The sequence below is a fragment of the Bubalus kerabau genome, chromosome X (genome assembly GCF_029407905.1).
Source record: "Bubalus kerabau isolate K-KA32 ecotype Philippines breed swamp buffalo chromosome X, PCC_UOA_SB_1v2, whole genome shotgun sequence".
Lineage (NCBI taxonomy): Eukaryota > Metazoa > Chordata > Mammalia > Artiodactyla > Bovidae > Bubalus > Bubalus kerabau.
In genome coordinates this window covers 114073271-114094267 of record NC_073647.1, presented here as the reverse complement: position 1 = coordinate 114094267, position 20997 = coordinate 114073271, and the positions used below count along the sequence as shown (strand labels likewise).

Sequence of the window (20997 nt, the reverse complement as noted above, 5' to 3'; positions counted from 1 at the left end):
CACATGCACCCCAGTGTTAATTGCAGCACTATTTACAATAGTCAGGACATGGAAGCAACTTAGATGTCCACTGACAGATGACTGGATAAAGAAGATATGATACATATATGCAATGAAATGTTACTAAGCCATAAAAGGAACAACACTGAGTCATTCACAGTGATATGGATGAACCTAGAGTCTGTCACAAAGAGTAAATTAAGTCAGAAAGATAAAAACAAATATAATATTTTAATGCTTTTAGCTAGAAAATGTTATTTTTGATCTATTTTCTATATTAGAAAATGTAATTTTTCTAGAATCTAGAAAAATCTTACAGATGAAACTATTTGCAAGGCAGGAATAGAGATGCAGATCTAGAGAATGAACATGTGGACAAAGGCAGGAAAGGGAAAGGTGAGACAAATTGGGAGATTAAGATTTACATATATACACTACCATGTGTAAAATAGATAGCTATCGGGAAGCTACTGTGTAGCACAGGGAGCTCAGCTCAGTGCTCTTTGATGACCAAGAGGCATAGGATGGGGTGGGAGTGAGGTTCAAGGAGGGAGGGCACATATTTGCACACATAGCTGATTCACACTGGTGTACAGCAGAAACTAACACAACATTGTAAAGCTCTTATACTTCAATTTAAAAAAATATTAAAAATTGAAAAAAAGAAATGTGAAAAGAAGACAGATTAGATAAAATGTTTGCTAGAAAGAACTTTTAAGGACATGAAGAACTTCACTTCGCCCTCAATAGCATGAGAACAATACCCAAGGAAATGGTAACCTGAAATAATACAAAATTATTATGCAAATACTGATTAATTAGATCACTGTCAATTCATTTTCTCACTCTAAATAAACTTCAAATATATGTTATTAATAATCATGATATAATTAACTTCAAGATTCTTATGCCTTGTGAGAATATGAGTGAGTGAGTGAAGTCGCTCAGTCATGTCCGACTCTTTGCGACCCCATGGACTGTAGCCCCCCAGGCTCCTCCGTACATGGGATTCTCCAGGCAAGAATACTGGAGTGGGTTGCCATTTCCTTCTCCAGGGGATCTGCCTGACCCAGGGATCGAACCCAGGTCTCCCTCATTGCAGGCAGATGCTTTACCGTCTGAACTGAAGGGTTTAGAGGCCGTCAAATGGACATGACCGAACCCAGGTCTCCCTCATTGCAGGCAGATGCTTTACCGTCTGAACTGAAGGGTTTAGAGGCCGTCAAATGGACATGACCTATAAAGGCAATTTTGATGGTTTTACATAGAAATGACCTCTAATGGAAGAGCACACAAATGGGAACTATTTGAGATACATTTCTATGTAAAATGTAGTTTGCACATAATTCAGTATTTTAAATGAGCACTCTGCAACCGAGACCAATATCCATCATCTCTTGAGGTTTTCTACTATGTACCAACATCAAATCTACATAGGAACAAATGTTACTCCTGCTTTTCTCTTCTATATCAAATGTCCTGAAGCCTTTATGTCTCTCTGGAGCGAGGCCGAGTTTCCGAAGGTACATTCTAGTATAAACATCATCGATGGGGTAGAGAAGGACCCGGTCAGTCACATTGTACAGTCTCAGGGCCAGGTGGCCGGAGTAGAGGAATCCGCCTCCTCCTGCATAAGGCGGGTAGACGCCAGTGTAAACAACTTCCGGGATGTAGTACTTGGTTTCTTATCCCGATGAGGTCCAGCATTATGAATCACGTCACCAATAAACAAATCTTTGGCTTTGTTCCTGGATAAGCTATTCAAGTAATTCAGGAGATGATGGGTGTTCACAAAAACATCATCATCGCCCTTGAACACGAACTCGGCATTTGGGCAGGAAGTGCTCACCCACCTGAGAAAGAGTAGGGCCTTGTAAACAAAAGTTAAAAAAGAGCTGTAGAAAGCACATTAAAGAAAATTACTCTCAATTGCATGCTTGGTACTCAAGAAGAGATATAATCAATATGATTGTTCATAGAAAAAGGCAGTTATATTAAAAGCAATATAAAACATTTGCATAAATATTCAAATATTAAATAAATATTATATATTCAAATATTAACATTTGACATTCAAGTATTAAATGAATATTTGAATGTTGCACTAGTCAGCTGGACAGACTTACTGGGCCTTCTCTTCCTAGCTCAGGAATTGTTTAGAAGACATATTTATAAGGAAATAATTTTTTATGCTATTGGCTTCTGTTTTGAAATAAATGTTACATTAAATACCCTGGCCTAAAATGGGTAATCTTGCCTTTCTCCAGGGCATCTTCCCGACCCAGGGATCGAACCCAAGTGTCCTGCATTGCAGACGGATTCTTTACCAACTGAGCTATCAGGGAAGCCCAAATATCCTGCAAAGAATGAATTCTGGCAAAAATGAGAAGTATGTCAAATATAAAAACAAACAGAAAGAATGAAGAAGATACTTTGAGATTACTGATATCTACATATTCATAGGAATAAATGATGTTTGTGGAAATCCATTTTAGTCTATAGTGCCTAGTTAGCCATTTCAAAAATTATTTCCCCTTGGTCTTTACAAACTTATAAATATATATGTGCATATATGTATATATAAATATATAATGTTATTTGTATGTATTTAATATAATATATAAAATTATATGAACTTCTTCTTCTTCTTCTTCTAAGTCGCTTTCAGTCGTGTCCGACTCTGCGCGACCCCATAGACGGCAGCCCACCAGGCTCCCCCGTCCCTGGGATTCTCCAGGCAAGAAAACTGGAGTGGGCTGCCATTTCCTTCTCCAGTGCATGAAAGTGAAAAGTGACTAGTACTACATATTTATATATTATGTAATTAATATATATAATGATATATAGTATGTATTATTATATTAACATATGATACACGTATAGTCTGTCACATTGTAAAACCCGACATTGTCTGATAATTTGTAACTCTATATTACAGAAACCAAAAAAGAATCTCTAATCTCAGGTTTTACTTCATGATTTATTTTCTCCTATAATACAGTGCTTCAAATAAAGTCACATCTGCACAATTCAACAAGGAGGAGAATTCTTTATTCTGTCTCAATATTGGTTAGGGTAAAGTTTATCCAGCAAGTTAATTTCTTTTTGGTTCTTGGAAATATAATCTATTATTTCCATTTGGAGCATGCCTGTTGATAGTAAATGAAAAGCAAAAGATGTCTTTTTGGTTTCATCACTGACTATTTGGTTTCACAGATATCTTCTTGGAATTGAACTTTTTCTTCACAGATACATAGAAATAAAATGAAGGCAGTAATTTATGATAGTTTCTACATTCAAAAGATTATTTTCTTTTGCTATTGTTCATCTTTATTGTGTTTAACAGTAGGGCCATTAAATGAAATGAGACTAGAAGTTTTCAAAAGGCTAAGCTAGCCTAATTGACAATATCATCAATTTCCTGTATTTTCTAATGATATAAACAGGAAATTGCAGAATATATATAAAGGGAAGCTCAAAGCTATGCTATCCAGTTTCATTACCATTTGTTCCTCATCCTTTTCAAAGGTAAGGATTTTATAGCCAGTTGTTTTCCTGAAGCTCAGTTTTCCACTAGAATCAAAATATACCAAAGTTAATCTGAATGCAATATTTCTTTGAGGTTGTAAACAGATGGAGCCATCATATGGCCAACGGAGAGCATTTCGTTTGAAAATTATATAATGGCTGGTAAAGATGACATACAAATGAATACCGAAATTGTAACCGGACCACTTCCAGGCATATGTTCCATCTCTGACAATCCTTTTGCCACATCTCATGCTATATTCTTCAAGTTCGGTTTCATTAATGTCTCTGGGACCAATTTCCCTGTATTGTTGTGCTCTAAGCAAGGTATACCATTGTCGTTTATAAACACACGATAACCATTCTGAAGGTATTAGAGCATCTTGTTCAATAACTTTTGTGGAGGCCAGGTCACAAATGATATGCTGAAACCTCAAATTTTTAAATACTGGTTGAAATACTATGCCTTGTTTAGTTTCAAGAAAGGAAATGCTACCATCATGTTCCCTGTGCCTGGAAAACCAGTTGTTTGCATTAACTAAAAGCTGTTTCATTGTGCCTTTCCAACCTGGGTTAAGGCGGAGGAACATCCACTGTTTGAGTGTAGTATATATATCGATTTCCTTTTGCATTACTAATAAATTGGAAGAAGAAATGACCAGATTCATAAGATCTGTACTGAGTTCTTTGTAAAGTTCAACACTTGGATGAGTCATCAGATTGTGGAGAAGCCATTCAAAGCACCCTGTCTTTACAGAATGTAACCCATAGGTCTCTGCTGCCACATAGAAACTACACACAGTTTTCACATTAATTGTTTCCTTCATGGTCTTATCACACTGCTGAATTAAGTCCTCTACTTGAAGCAGGCACGCGGTTGCCAAAACTCCTGGAACTTGAAGGGGCTCAATTAAGATATACTCATTCCTATACAACGAGCCCAATACAAAATGCAAAGATTCTACATTTATATTCTGGTCATTAATCTCCAGGTCAATAATATCTTTGTGACATTCTTTCCAAGAATCTCTAAACATTGTAGCGAAGTAGTCCGACTGACATAGAAACATTTTGTGTAAACACCATACTTTTCCCAGAGCACGGATTTTAATGTCACTGGTTTCCCCATTTAAAAATAAAGTTTGGTAAGCATACTCAGATTTGATCTTAACTTTTTTACCCTGGCTTGTACAGACGACTTGCTGTAGATCCTCCTCCTGGTTGTGGCTCTTCTCAGACTCTGGGCCTAAGCTGGGACCGGTGCTCTGTTTGCGTTTACGGCTTCCAGACACATAACTGGGGCCTGCCTGGATTTCTGGTTGCTGCAGTTCCCCTGTGCCAGACTCTGGGCCTAAGCTGGGACCGGTGCTCTGTTTGCGTTTACGGCTTCCAGACACATAACTGGGGCCTGCCTGGTTTTCTGGCTGCTGCAGTTCCCCTGTGCCAGATTCCCGACTGTTCAAGGTCCCCATAGATAAAGGCTCTTAGGGCCCCTAAAGAGACTGCTGCAGAGACTTCTCTGCCACAGCATTGCTGTGGCGTGCCACCTCCGCTTAGGCCCTAGTTTCACTTGGACATTTTAGCACAGTCCCAAACGTCACAGTGGAGGCTCTGCATTCTTCATTCTCTGCTCCAGCCCCTCCCTCTCTGTGGCCCCGCCCACTGCCTCCAGTCTTCCATTCAGTCTAGCCTATTGTTCAGGGCCCCTGCCTCCAGGTTTTCCTTGAAAATACTTTCCTATAAGGGAAATGACTGAATCAAAGGCTTTTGGATCACAGTGTTAAAGAGTGTACATATTCACATTTCTACTGCAAGTGGGAGAATTCTTTTCTCAGCTGTCAGCAATATTGAATGTAATCATCTACCTTCAACTTTTAGTAATTTTAAAAAGATGAACAGTGGTATACCATTATTTTATTATTCCTCTTTCATTATAGAGAAGGCAAACTTTTATTTGATGTATGTGTGTATATGCATATATATGCCCAAAATTATACATATATACAAAATTATATATGTATAATTTTGAAATATCAGTAGAGATAAAGAGATATTTCAAAATTTTCTGATAAGCTACATCTTCATATTCTTTGCTTATTTCTGTATGAAAAGTGTTAGTCAGTAAGCCGTGTCTAACTCTTTGAAAGCCTATGGACTGTAGCCTGCCAGGCTCTTCTGTCCATGGGATTCTCAGGGAAGAATACTGGAGTGGGTAGCCATTTCCTTCTCCAAGGGATCTTCCTGAACCAGGGATCGAACCCTGGTTTCCCACATTGTGGGCAGTTTCTTTACTGTCTGAGCCACCAAGGAAGCCCCAAAAGAAAGTGTTAGTTGCTTGGTCATGTCCAACTCTTTGTGACCCCATGGACTGCAACTTGCCAGAGTCCTCTGTCCATGCAAGTCTCCAGGCAAGAAAACTGGAGTGGGTTGCCATTTCCTTCTCCAGGGAAATTCCTGACACATGGATCAAATCCAGTCTCCTGCACTGCAGGCAGATTCTTTATCCTTTGAGCTACCAGGGAAATGTTTATTTCTGTATAGATTTATATATATTTTCTCCTTAGTGATTGTCAAAAGCTTATTAGCTTCTTATAATATAAGACTACACATATGTATGGTGTGCATGTGTGCCAAGTCACCTTCAGTCGTGTCCCACTCTTTATGACCCTATGGACTGGAGCACACCAGGCTCCTCTGTCTATGAGGATTCTCCAGGCAAGAATACTGGAGTGGGTTGCCATGACTTCCTCCAGGGCATCTGTCTGATCCAGGTATCAAACCTGCATCTCTTACCTCTTCTGAATTGGCAGGTGGGTTCTTTACTACTAGTGCCACCTGGGAAGCCCATATATATGCATATATACATATAAAAATTAAAATTGTTAAAAGGTTATATTTTGTTGTTGTTCAGTCACTCAGTCGTGTCCAACTTTTTGTGACCCCATAGCCTATAGCACCCCAGGCTTTGCTGTCTTTCATCATCTCCTGGAGCTTGCTCAAACTCATGCCCATTGAATCAGAAATGTCATCCAACCATCACATCCTCTGCTGTCCCCTTCTCCTCCTGCCTTCAATCTTTCCCAGCATCAGGGTCTTTTCTAATTAGTTGGCTGTTCGCATCAGGTGGCCAAAGTATTAGAGCTTCAGTTTCAGCATCAGTCCTTCCAAGGAATATTCAGGATTGATTTCCTTTAGGATTGACTGATTTGATCTCCTTGCTGTCTGAAGGACTCTCAAGAGTCTTCTCCAACACCACAGTTCAAAAACATCAACTCTTTGGCACTCAGCCTTCTTTATGGTCCAATTCTCACATCCATGCATAACTACTGGAAAAATCATAGCTCTTACTATATAGAACTTTGTCAGCAAAGTAATATCTCTGCTTTTTAATATGCTGTCTAAGTTTGTCATAACTTTCCTTCCAAGGAGCAAGTGTCTTTTAATTTCATGGCTGCAGTCACCATCTGCAGTGATTTTGGAGCCCAAGAAAACAAAGTCTGTCACTGTTTCCATTGTTTCCCTATCTATTTGCCATGAAGTGACGGACTGGATGCCATGATTTTAGTTTTTTTAATACTGAGTTTTAAGCCAGCTTTTTCACTTTCCTCTTTCACCTCCACCAAGAGGCTCTGTAGTCCCTCTTCACTTTCTGCCATAAGGATGGTGTCATCTGCATGTCTGAGGCTATTGATGTTTCTCTCAACAATCTTGATTTCAGCTTATGCTTCATGCAGCCCAGAATTTTGCATGATGTACTCTGGATATAAGTTAAATAATCAGGGTGACAATATACAGCCTTGACATACTCCTTTCCCAATTTGGAACCAGTCCACTGTTCAATATCTGGTTCTAACTCTTGTTTCTTGATCTGCATACAGTTTTCCTCAGGAGGTAGGTAATGTACTATGGTCAGGTATTCCCATCTCTTGAAGAATTTTCCACAGTTTGTTGTGATCCACACAGTCAAAGCCTTAGGAAGCATCAATGAAGTCAATGAAGCAGAAGTAGATTTTTTTAAAATTCTTTCTATTTCTGTGATCCAGTGGATGTTGCCAATTTGACCGCTGGTTTCTCTGTCTTTTCTAAATTCAGCTTGAACATCTGGAAGTTCTCAGTTCACGTACTGTTGAAGCCTGGCTTGGAGAATTTTGAGCATTACTTTGTTAGCGTGTGAGATTGTGCAGTAGTTTGAAAATTCTTTGGCATGCCCCTTCTTTAGGATTGGAATGAAAGCTGATTTTTTCCAGTCCTGTGGTCACTGCTTAATTTCCCATATTTGCTGGCATATTGAATGCAGAACGTTAACAGCATTATCTTTCAGGATTTGAAATAGCTCAGCTGTAATTCCATCACCTCCCCTAGCTTTGCTAGCAGTGATCCTTCCTATGGCCCACTTGACTTCACACTCCAAGATGTCTGGCTGTAGGTGAGTGATCACACCATCATGGTTATCAGGGTTATTAAGGTCTTTTTGTATAGTTCTGTGTATTTCTTGCCACCTCTTCTTTATATCTTCTGCTTCTTTTAGGTTCATGCTGTTTCTGTCCTTTATTGTGCCCATCTTTGCATGAAATGTAAAGCTCCTCCCACTGCCCCCTTTTCTGGGCTTTATCTTCAGTTTATAAGAAACTGTCAAACTGTTTTCCAAAGTGGCTTTACCATTTGATGTTACCACTAGCAATGTAAGATGATGGAGTAGAAGGACATGTGTTCATCTTCTGCAAGAACACCAAAATGGCAACTAGCTGCTGAATAACCATCAACAAGAGAATGTTGAATCCCACCGAAAAAAGATACCTGGATCCAAGGGCAGAGGAGAATCCCCAACTAGACAGTAGGAGGGGCACAGCTGCATTTAAAATTAAATCTCAGACCCAGTAGGGATGTTCGGAGGGCACAAACAAAACCTTGTGCGCACCAGGACTGAGGGAAAGGAGCAATGACACCCACAAGAGACCGAGCCAGACCTGCATTTAAGTGTTTGAGTGTCTCCTGTGGAGGCATGGGTTAGTGGTGACCTGCCTCGGGGACAGGGATTCTGGTTGCAGCAGACTTGGGAGGCACAGCGTGTGGCATAATCCTCTTTGAGGAGGTTATCATTAACCCCACTATTGAGCCACCAAGCTGATCACCCACAAACTGGAGAACAATTATGCCAAAGAAGTTCTTTCACTGTTTCAAAAGTTCTAGCGCCCACAACAGATTTCCCAACCTGGGAATCCAGCAAAAGGACTGAGAACCATTAGGGAAACAGACTTTTGAAGGGCACAACAAAACCTTGTGCACACCAGGAGAAAGGAGCAGTGACTCTGCAAGTGACTGAGCCAGACTTGCCTGTGAGTGTTGAGTCTCCAGTGGAGGTGTGGGTCGACAGTGGCCTGCTGTGGGGTCAGGGCCAACGACTACAATAGTCCTGAGAGCCGTGGCATGCTGGTATAAGTCCTTTTGTAGGAAGTCACCATTAGTGCCATTAACTATATCATAGTTTGGTCTCAGGCCAAACTACAGAGACGGTACACAGCCCCACCCATCAGCAGAAAGTTGGATTAAAGATTTAATGACCATGGCCCTGCCCACAAGAGCAAGACCCAGTTTTACCCTCCCTTCACCAGGAAGCTTCCTTAAGTCTCTTATCCTCATCCATCAGAGGGCAGACAGAATGAAAACCACAACCACAGAAAACTAAACAAACATCCCATGGATCACAATGTTGTCTAACTCAGTGATACTATGAGCCATGCCATGTAGGGCCACCCAAGATGGACAGGTCATGATGGAGAGTTCTGATAAAATGTGGTCCACTGGAGAAGGGAATGTCAAACAACTACAGCATTCTTGCCTTGAGAACCCCATGGATATAATGAAAAGGCAAAACAAAACAACAAAAAAAGATTATATATTTATATATAATAAAATGTTATGGGGTTTTTTGTTGTAAAGATATTTTAATTCATAAGAAGCCAAATTAGATTTTCCAAATATTGATTTTGGCTTCACTGCTTAGAAAGTCTTACCTTATCTGAAATTCAATAAATATTCTTCTATATTTTCTAGCTAAATATTCATTGTGTTAACTCTTATTTAACATCTAAATGTTGAAATTTTAATGCATTTCTAAATTCTCATAATTTGAAGTGACAGAAGCATTATGCAAAAGAGTATATATATTATAAACCAGATTTTTACAAACAAAAAATACACATGTATTTTGCCTGCCTAATCCTAAAAGTAATAGACACTATTCTACATTGGTTGTCTTTGAATATTGATATTATGGATAGTATCTTAACTAAGCCCAGGCAGCAGGTACAGTAGGGCCTATAAAGAGTGAGTGGTTGGTTATATGGTGTTCTCCATCCTTCTTAGCTGTAGTTTGTGTGGGTTTTGCTTTCTCTTAATCCAGCACAAGCTCCTTTTCCTCTTCACAAAGCAGGACAATGCCTCTCAGTTTCCAAGAGTAGGAGTAATATGCAGGGACAAAAACAATGAAATGGCATCTAAGATTGTTTTTACAGAACAATATTTGTTTGCTTCATTCACTGTCAAAACTACAGCAACTAGAAGAGGGTATGCTAGATGTTTATTAAATATCTGTTGAAACACTGAACATATACTTTGCAGCAGTTATTGAGTGAATGATTTATTTTGACATCATTTTTATTACAAACCTAGTTATGCCAGCTTATATGAAATAATCCTTGATTTTCAAAGCTAGTAAAGCCCTTTTAGTCTCTGAACATCTTCAAAACTGACTTTAAGAGGTTCCTTTCATCTGAGATACACTGCTTCTCCACAGTTTCATGTCAATTGCCTCTGTAACTCATGAATTCTATATAGACATGCTCAGAGGCTAGTTATTTCTTAACTTTGTCTACAAATTTGCATTATTCACTTTCTTGGTTGCTCTCAGCCATCTCTCCTATCCCTCTGATTTTGGCTGCACCTAAGTAGTATATGCAGGTCAGGAAACAACAGTTAGAACTGGACATGGAACAACAGATTGGTTCCAAATAGGAAAAGGAATATGTCAAGGCTGTATATTGTCACCCTGTTTATTTAACTTGTATGCAGAGTACATCATGAGAAATGCTGGGCTGGAAGAAGTACAAGCTGGAATAAGGTTTCTGGGAGAAATATCAATAACCTCAGATATGCAGATGACCCCACCCTTATGGCAAAAAGTGAAGAGGAACTAAAACGCCTCTTGATGAAAGTGAAAGACGAGACTGAAAAAGTTAGCTTAAAGCTCAACATTCAGAAAACTAAGATGATGGCATCTGGTCCCATCACTTCATGGCAAATAGATGGGGAAACAGTGGAAACGGTGTCAGATTTTATTTTGGGGGGGCTCCAAAATCACTGCAGATGGTGGTTGCAACCATGAAATTAAAAGACGCTTACTCCTTGGAAGGAAAGTTATGACCAACCTAGATAGCATATTGAAAAGCAGAGACATTACTTTGCCAACAAAGCTCTGTCTAGTCAAGGCTATGGTTTTTCCAGTGGTCATGTATGGATGTGAGAGTTGGACTGGGAAGAAAGCTGAGCACCGAAGAATTGATGCTTTTGAACTGTGGTGCTGGAGAAGACTCTTGAGAGTCCCTTGGACTGCAAGGAGATCCAGCCAGTCCATGCTAAAGGAGATCAGTCCTGGGTGTTCATTGGAAGGACTGATGCGGAAGCTGAAACTCCAATATTTTGGCCACCTCATGTGAAGAGTTGACTCATTGGAAAAGCCCCTGATGCTGGGAGGGATTGGGGGCAGGAGGAGAAGGGGATGACAGAGGGTGAGATGGCTGGATGGCATCACCGATTTGATGGGCGTGAGTTTGGGTAAACTCCGGGAGTTGGTGATGGACAGGGAGGCCTGGCGTGCTGCGATTCATGGGGTCACAAAGAGTGGGACACGACTGAGCGACTGAACTGAACTGAACTGAAGTAGTCTTGCTTTGATGTAGGCCTGCCTTTCTAATTTCTGATGACAGGTGAACAGAATAGTCTGTGAGTAGAGTGAAGAATTCACTACATTTAATCTTACATGTTGCTGTACAGTTGCTCAGTCATGTCAGACTCTTTGCAACTCCATGGACTGCAGTATGCCAGTATTCCCTGTTCTGAACCATCTTCCGGAGCTTTCTTAAACTCATGTCCAGTGAGTTGGTGATGCCATCCAACCGTCTCATCCTCTGTCATTCCCTTCTTCTCCTGCCCTCAATCTTTCCCAGCATCAAGGTCTTTTCTAATGAGTCAGCTCTTTGCATCAGGTGACCAGTCTTACATGGGCCATGTTAATATTTCCCACAGTGTTAATATTAGCCTTAGTTCAGAGCAGCATTGTAGGCTACTACCAAGTTTTCTTCATGGAGAGTTCTCTCTTATCTGTAATGAGTCTTGTTTCCGGTCTTTTCCCTCCAATCTGTACCCATGATGGCTTAAATTTTGATAGTGCTTGAAGAAGTGAAATGAAAGTCGCTCAGTCACATCCAACTCTTTGTGACTCCATGGGCTATACAGTACATGGAATTCTCCAGGCCAGAATACTAGAACGGGTAGCCTTTCCCTTCTCCAGGGGAATCTTCCCAACCCAGGGATCGAACGCAGGTCTCCCACATTGCAGGCAGATTTTTTTACCAGCTGAGCCACAAGGGAAGCCCAAGAATACTGGAGTGGGTAGCCCATCCGTTCTCCAGCAGATCTTCCTGACCCAGGAATTGAATTGGAGTCTCCAGCATTGCAGGTGGATTCTTTATCAACTGAGCTATCAGGGAAGCCCTGGTAAAGGAGTGTTAAGAGAAAGGGATAATTTGTGAAAACTGGGGTACTGAGAGAAACCTTGGAAAGGAGGTACAACTCAAGAGCTTGAAAAGTGAGTTTGATATTGATAGGAGTTGGAGAGAGGGAGGCAGGAGATAATCTTATGAGAGTAAAGAATGAGAACATATAGAAAGGGCAAAGAGTGTTCAATAATAAGTCACTGAAAATGCCAACAGTATATATTTACATAATCAGAGCTGATAACATAGTTTTATAGCTATATACAGGATTCTCAGGTGTTTCTAGTGGCAAAGAACCCATCTGCCACTGCAGGAGTTGTAAGAGATGTGGATTTGATCCCTGGATTGGGAAGATCCCCTGTAGGAGGGCATGGCAATCCACTCCAGTATTCTTGCCTGGAGAATTCCATGGACAGAGGAGCCTGGCAGGCTACAGTCCATAGGATCACAAAGGGTCTGACACAACTGAAGCAACTAAGCATGCACTCACACATGTATATATTTATAACAGTAAAACATAATATTAGATATATAACTTTATATAGTATATGTAAAATATATAATTTTATATAATATATAGTAATACAAAATAAAAACTAGATGGATCAGATATAGCAATTGCAGTCCACAAAGCACTGTGAGCTTTCTGGGAATTAAAGTATAAAGTGTAACAACATCTACCATAATTGCTAAACCTTAGCTTCTCCCAAGTTTCATTGGTCATATGGACTAGAACCTTTTCTTATAGCATTTTTTAGGCAATGATAATCTCTGCCTGTTTTATTATCAACCCACTGAAATCAGATTTCTTTCTTATAGCATATTTTAGGCAATGATAATCTCTGTCTGTTTTATTATTAACCCACTGAAATCAGATTTCTCTCTTTGAAATAATTCTTGAAATCTCTTATCAATTGGCGAACCCTTCCAAGTTCTTTGATAATATTAAGAGTTTGTTGGTTTTCATACTTACAAATGTTTTATTTCAAAATATTCTAGAGAGAGACTGAAGGACAAAGCATATGGTTGATCAAAAGTCTAGACCTGAAAACTGCTTGGTAATTTTATGATCATGAAATCCTTTTTTATTTTTATTTTTTTACTGGATGCTTGGGGCTAGTGCACTGAGACGACCCAGAGGAATGGTATGGGGAGGGAGGAGGGAGGAGGGTTCAGGATGGGGAACACATGTATACCTGTGGCAGATTCATTTTGATATTTGGCAAAACTAATACAATATTGTAAAGTTTAAAAATAAAATAAAATTAAAAAAAAAAAATATATATATATATATATATATATAAATTTAACCACACAGGGTCACTAGGAAAGTGGTAGGTTTTGGGCAGGTGGCAGAAGACAAGAACAGGGAGAAAGTAAAAGTACAAACCAGAGACTGTGTTGGGATTTCTATTGGAAAGGCAAGACACTGTGGAGGAAACAGTTTACGATTAGGTAGTTTCAACAATTCCTGTGGGCTTTGGGCTAGAGAAGTGATCTCTAGTAATATTGTACTTAGCCCTGGGATGATTTAAGGCAGAGGAAATAATGGTTTGATATGTGAAACTTAGATAAAGAGGTGGTTGAAACTATAGACAGTATTGGGTGCTTTGTATATAAAAGGCATCCTTTCTGCTAAGCCCTTTGTAATTGCTAAGAAAAGACTAGCCCGGGGCTGGTCAGTCTCTCACATTGTCTATAAGGTCCCAGAATGCCAAAGCAATGGAAATACATAAAATAAGAAAATATACTTAAGATGGATGTCAAACATATAATCTAAGAAAACACAGAACAGTTCTTATATGGGATGACCTTTAAAATGATTCACATAGACAGTATTTTTCAAACTAGTTACTATTTCAAAATAGTAATAAAGTTATAAATAATGGCTCTATCAATGAATCTGTGAACTTGAGTAAGTTATTGATTCTAGCTATCAAGATAGGAAATGCCTTAGAAGATGCTGTTGAAATTGGGATCTGGTGAATTTGTAGAGAATAGAAGAGTAATTCAGGAAAAAGAAATAGCATGAATAAAGACAATGAAAGATATATACAAAGAAGCTATAACTGCTCACTTTATATAGGAGTTTAGTTGTGGCACTAATAACACAAAGCTTTCCATTTCTTCCACCATAATGATGGCTCAATTTAGGCTCCAGGCAGGTAAGCTGCATTGATTTACAGCCTACCTTTGGATGTAAGATGAGAAGGAGCAGCTACCTCTTGGTAGCAATCTGAGATATACACAAATTGTCTTTGAGAATGCACAACATTTACCAATTTAAAGAAGAAATGGTAAAATATAAAGGTCAACCAAATGATAAAAGATCTCATCATAGTACCTTAGTCACAAGAGATATCACAGATAAGAAAATAATATATGGTTAAAAAATTAAGAACTACCCTTAAAAAAAAAAAAATCTGCTTTTGAATTGTTGTGCTGGAGAAGACTCTTGAGAGTCCTTTGGCCTGCAAGGAGATCAAACCAGTCAATCCTAAAGGAAATCAACCCTGAATATTCATTGGAAGGACTGATACTGAAGCTCATATACTTTTGGCCACTTGATACAAAGAACTGGCTCATTGGGAAAGACTCTGATGCTGGGAAAGGCAAAAGGAGAAGAGGGTGGCAGAGGATGAAATGGTTAGATAGCACGACCAACTCAATGGACATGAATTTGAGCAAACTCCGGGAGATGGTAGAAGACAGAGGAGCCTGGCATTCTGTAATCCATGAAGTTGCAGAGTTGGATATGACTGACCGAACAACAACAATCAAGTCATCGTTTCTACTTACTCCTTTTTCTCTCTTTGACATATTCCTTCTTTTTCAGAAGGCACTTTTATTGTGAAATGTAACACATATACTGAAAAATGAATAAAACAGAAAGTAACAACCACTCAGGTCAAGAAATAGAACATTGACAATACCACTAGAAGCCTTCCCCATATCTGTTCATTCCCAGTGACATCTGTCTCTCACCTACTAAAGAAGTATTGTCTATCCTGAATTTTATGGCTATCATTTTCTAGCAGTTTTAATGGTTTTACCAACCTACGTATGCATCCTTAAATAATAAAAATGTTTGTCTGTTTTTTGAGATGTATACAAACAGAATCACAATGTATGCATTTTTGATGATCTTTCATTTAACATTAAACTTCTAAAGAGTAAATCAAGAAGTTGCATTGCATTTGCTTCAGGTTCATTCCTGTAAAATAATCCATTATATGAAAATAATGCAACAAATTTATCCATTGTAATATTTATAGGCATTTGGGTTACTTAAATTTGTCAGATATTATGAATAAAATTGGTGTAAATTTTATCATAAATATCTTTACATATGAAAGATAATGCCAAACTGTTTTCCAAAGCAGGTGTAAGATTTTCATTCCCACCAGATGTCTTTAAGAATTGCTTTTGTACCATATGTTTGACAAAGCATAGTATTGCAACACTTTAAGTTCAGTTAACATGGTTGTCTGTAAATGATAATAAACTCTTGTGCTTTAACTTTGTGTTTCTCTGACTAATGATGTTGAGCACTTTATCATATGTTTATATACTGCTGGAGTCCCTTCTTTTGTGAATTCTCTGTCCAAGTCTTTTTGTCAATCTTCTTATTGAATTGTCTGCCTTATTGAATTGTCTGTCTTATTGAATTGATAATTCTTATTGAATTATCTTATTGAATTTTTCCTTATGATTGTGAAAATGTACTATGTGTTCTCAATAACAGTCCTTTGTAATATGTATCTTATAGTCCATTTTCTAATTTGTAGCTGTTTGTTTCACTTTTTTGTGGTATCATTTAATAAATAGTTTTATAATTTTAAAATAATATAAAGTAACAATATTTTCTTAAATTTTATTTTATTTTTAAACTTTACAAAATTGTATTAGTTTTGCCAAATATCAAAATGAATCCGCCACAGGTATACATGTGTTCCCCATCCTGAACCCTCCTCCCTCCTCCCTCCCCATACCGTCCCTCTGGGTCGTCCCAGTGTACTAGCCCCAAGCATCCAGTATCGTGCATTGAACCTGGACTGGCAACTCGTTTCATATATGATATTTCACATGTTTCAATGCCATTCTGCCAAATCTTCCCACCCTCTCCATCTCCCATAGAGTCCATAAGACTGTTCTATACATCAGTGTCTCTTTTGCTGTCTCGTACACAGGGTTATTGTTACCATCTTTCTAATTTCCATATATATGCATTAGTATACTGTATTGGTGTTTTTCTTTCTGGCTTACTTCACTCTGTATAATAGGCTCCAGTTTCATCCACCTCATTAGAACTGATTCAAATGTACTCTTTTTAATGGCTGAGTAATACTCCGTTGTGTATATGTACCATAGCTTCCTTATCCATTCATCTGCTGATGGACATCTAGGTTGCTTCCATGTCCTGGCTATTATAAACAGTGCTGCGATGAACATTGGGGCACACGTGTCTCTTTCCCTTCTGGTTTCCTCAGTGTGTATGCCCAGCAGTGGGATTGCTGGATCATAAGGCAGTTCTATTTCCAGTTTTTTAAGGAATCTCCACACTGTTCTCCATAGTGGCTGTACTAGTTTGCATTCCCACCGACAGTGTAAGAGGGTTCCCTTTTCTCCACACCCTCTCCAGCATTTATTACTTGTAGACTTTTGGATCGCAGCCATTCTGACTGGTGTGAAATGGTACCTCATAGTGGTTTTGATTTGCATTTCCCTGATAATGAGTGATGTTGAGCATCTTTTCATGTGTTTCTTAGCCATCTGTATGTCTTCTTTGGAGAAATGTCTATTTAGTTCTTTGGCCCGCTTTTTGATTGGGTCATTTATTTTTCTGGAGTTGAGCTGTAGGAGTTGCTTGTATATTCTTGAGATTAGTTGTTTGTCAGTTGCTTCATTTGCTATTATTTTCTCCCATTCTGAAGGCTGTCTTTTCACCTTGCTGATAGTTTCCTTTGATGTGCAGAAGCTTTTAAGTTTAATTAGGTCCCATTTATTTATTTTTGTTTTTATTTCCAATATTCTGGGAGGTGGGTCATAGAGGATCCTGCTATGATGTATGTCAGAGAGTGTTTTGCCTATGTTCTCCTCTAGGGGTTTTTATAGTTTCTGGTCTTACGTAACAATATTTTTATAATTAGCAATTTTATTGAAACTGGTAAAGGATTATTTCCTTACAACGAGGTCATAATGATTTTACTCCTGTCCCACATTGTTTAGCCGTTATTTTTTGGGCTATCATATTTAGAACTGTAATTTGCAGGAATTGTTTTTTGGCTGAGTGGTGTGATTTAGCCAGAGATTGAGCCCAATGGCAATTTCCAGCTGAAAAGCAATTTATACACTTGCATCCGCCTGCAGCTAGTGGGGGTTGGGTGCAGAGGCTCAGGCTGTGGGGATCAGTACTTAGGCAAAGGATTGAGGCTGAATGCCATGAAGATACTCTGAGGGGGCTAATGTGACACAGCAGAGGCAGAACAGTGAAAATCCTGGGACCGCCAGAGAAACAAATGATTACTCACACAGGAAGCTTCTAATGCTGCACTCTAACTTCCGACAGGCTCACGGAACAAAGGACCATGCCCTAGTGAATACAGAAGGGGGCGATCCAGCTGTGGTCTATGTTTCCAGAGCCAGAGAAGCAGGTGCACAACTGTCAGAGATGGAAGGCATGGGACCTCTACAGCCTTAGACCCAGAGATCATATCTACTGCCAAGCCATTAGCTCCCTTGGGTTGCAACCCATGGCTTCCTGGTGTCCTCCGCGGCTTGGATCTGATAAACATGTCACAACGCAAGACCAGCTCCACTGGGGAAGTATATGACACACCTAAGACTGTGGCAACCCCTGCATGGCCTGGCTAGGAGCCCAAACAGCTTGTTTTTGCTGAGGGTCCCCCAAACCAGGACCAACTTCCCTGGTAGATGCACAGCCCATCTTGGGCTGTGGCAAACCCTCGTGTCGTCCAGTCACAGAAAGCGATTCCCACGCATGCTGGGGGTGTTTCTGGTATCCCTCCCTTTCCACAGTACAACGGAGCAAATAAGCCCGAATAAGTGGCCACTCTGGGCCCCTTGTGTCAGGATTGAGATACACTGGAGAAAGACTTGCAAGACATTAAGTGGGTCAAAAAAATCAAAGCAGAAGATTGAGTAAATAAAGAAGGGGAATCACCCTGGAAGTAGCATGTGCAGTGGATCAAAATCCCGCAATTAACCTGAGACTGTGCACTTGGGGGTATACTATAGTCTTTGAGAGCAAGTACTTGCAGGAGCAAGGGAATATCTGAGTCTGAACTGAAACCACATGGCCTACAACAAGTCCAGAGACCTTCCAAGATGTACTGGAAGACCTTCTGAGTAGGCAAATTGACAAGAACAGGAAAACAGAGGAAACACATGGACATTCCTCTCACTACCACCCTACAAATACTTCCCACTCCTTATTTATAAATTTTATCTGTTAACAAACCCCCATTTTTCATATTGTCCTAATATGGACCTTTAGTAATCTTTAAAGTTTGTTTCTTATAACCTACTTTTACCTTTTTCCAAAAAACTTTTAAAAACCCATTGGGTTTTCTATGTAGAGGATCATGTCATGTGCAAACAGTGAGAGTTTTACTTCTTCTTTTCCAGTTTGGATTCCTTTTATTTCTTTTTCTGCTCTGATTGCTGTGGCCAAAACTTCCAAAACTATGTTGAATTGTAATGGTGAAAGTGGGCACCCTTGTCTTGTTCCTGACTTTAGAGGAAATGCTTTCAATTTTTCACCACTGAGGATAATGTTTGCTGTGGGTTTGTCATATATAGCTTTTATTATGTTGAGGTATGTTCCTTCTATTCCTGCTTTCTGGAGAGTTTTTATCATAAATGGATGTTGAATTTTGTCAAAGGCTTTCTCTGCATCTATTGAGATAATCATATGGCTTTTATTTTTCAATTTGTTAATGTGTTGTATTACATTGATTGATTTGAGGATATTGAAGAATCATTGCATCCCTGGGATAAAGCCCACTGGGTCATGGTGTATGATCTTTTTAATGTGTTGTTGGATTCTGGTTGCTAGAATTTTGTTAAGGATTTTTGCATCTATGTTCATCAGTGATATTGGCCTGTAGTTTTCTTTTTTTGTGGGATCTTTGTCAGGTTTTGGTATTAGGGTGATGGTGGCCTCATAGAATGAGTTTGGAAGTTTACCTTCCTTTGCAATTTTCTGGAAGAGTTTGAGCAGGATAGGTGTTAGCTCTTCTCTAAATTTTTGGTAGAATTCAGCTGTGAAGCCATCTGGTCCTGGGCTTTTGTTTGCTGGGAGATTTTTGATTACAGTTTCAATTTCCGTGCTTGTGATGGGTCTGTTAAGATTTTCTATGTCTTTCTGGCCCAGTTTTGGAATGTTGTACTATTCTAAGAATTTGTCCATTTTATTGGCATATAATTGCTGGTAGTAGTCTCTTATGATCCTTTGTATTTCTGTGTTGTGTGTTGTGATATCTCCATTTTCATTTTTAATTTTATTGATTTGATTTTTCTCCCTTTGTTTCTTGATGAGTCTGGCTAATGGTTTGTCAATTTTATTTATCCTTTCAAAGAACCAGCTTTTGGCTTTGTTGATTTTTGCTGTGGTCTCTTTTGTTTCTTTTGCATTTATTTCTGCCCTAATTTTTAAGATTTCTTTCCTTCTACTAACCCTGGGGTTCTTCATTTCTTCCTTTTCTAGTTGCTTTAGGTGTAGAGTTGGGTTATTTATTTGACTTTTTTCTTGTTTCTTGAGGTATGCCTGTATTGCTATGAACTTTCCCCTTAGGACTGCTTTTCACAATTTGTATGGAAATACAAAAAACCTCGAATAGCCAAAGCTATCTTGAGAAAGAAGAATGGAACTGGAGGATTCAACCTACCTGACCTCAGGTAGATGACCACAGTCATCAAGACAGTATGGTACTGGCACAAAGACAGAACTATAGATCAATGGGACAAAATAGAAAGCCCAGAGATAAATCCACGCACATATGGACACCTTATCTTTGACAAAGGAGGCAAGAATATACAATGGATTAAAGACAATCTCTTTAACAAATGGTGCTGGGAAAACTGGTCAACCACTTGTAAAAGAATGAAACTAGAGCACTTTCTAACACCATACACAAAAATAAACTCAAAATGGATTAAAGATCTAAACGTAAGACCAGAAACTATAAAACTCCTAGAGGAGAACATAGGCAAAACACTCTCTGACATACATCACAGCAGGATCCTCTATGACCCACCTCCCAGAATATTGGAAATAAAAGCAAAAATAAACAAATGGGACCTAATTAACCTTAAAAGCTTCTGCACATCAAAGGAAACTATTAGCAAGGTGAAAAGACAGTCTTCAGAATGGGAGAAAATAATAGCAAATGAAGCAACTGACAAACAACTAATCTCAAAAATATACAAGCAACTCCTACAGCTCAACTCCAGAAAAATAAATGACCCAATCAAAAAGCGGGCCAAAGAACTAAATAGACATTTCTCCAAAGAAGACATACAGATGGCTAAGAAACACATGAAAAGATGCTCAACATCACTCATTATCAGGGAAATGCAAATCAAAACCACTATGAGGTACCATTTCACGCCAATCAGAATGGCTGTGATCCAAAAGTCTACAAGCAATAAATGCTGGAGAGGGTGTGGAGAA

General features: G+C 39.0%; 1 protein-coding gene and 1 pseudogene across 1 annotated transcript; both read right to left on the bottom strand.

The window, feature by feature from the left end:
• Positions 1 to 1347: 1347 nt before the first annotated feature.
• LOC129640158 (N-acetyllactosaminide beta-1,3-N-acetylglucosaminyltransferase 2-like) lies at positions 1348 to 2908 on the bottom strand (annotated as a pseudogene).
• A 505-nt stretch (positions 2909 to 3413) lies between these two features.
• On the bottom strand, positions 3414 to 5000 carry LOC129640157 (germ cell-less protein-like 2). The gene has a single exon (XM_055565397.1). The coding sequence runs from the start codon at positions 4998 to 5000 to the stop codon at positions 3414 to 3416; it is 1587 nt and encodes a 528-aa protein (XP_055421372.1).
• Positions 5001 to 20997: the final 15997 nt, after the last annotated feature.

Coding starts and splice junctions, on each gene's coding strand:
- LOC129640157 (XM_055565397.1), bottom strand. CDS start 5,000: ATGGGGACCTTGAACAGTCGGGAATCTGGCACAGGGGAACTGCAGCAG.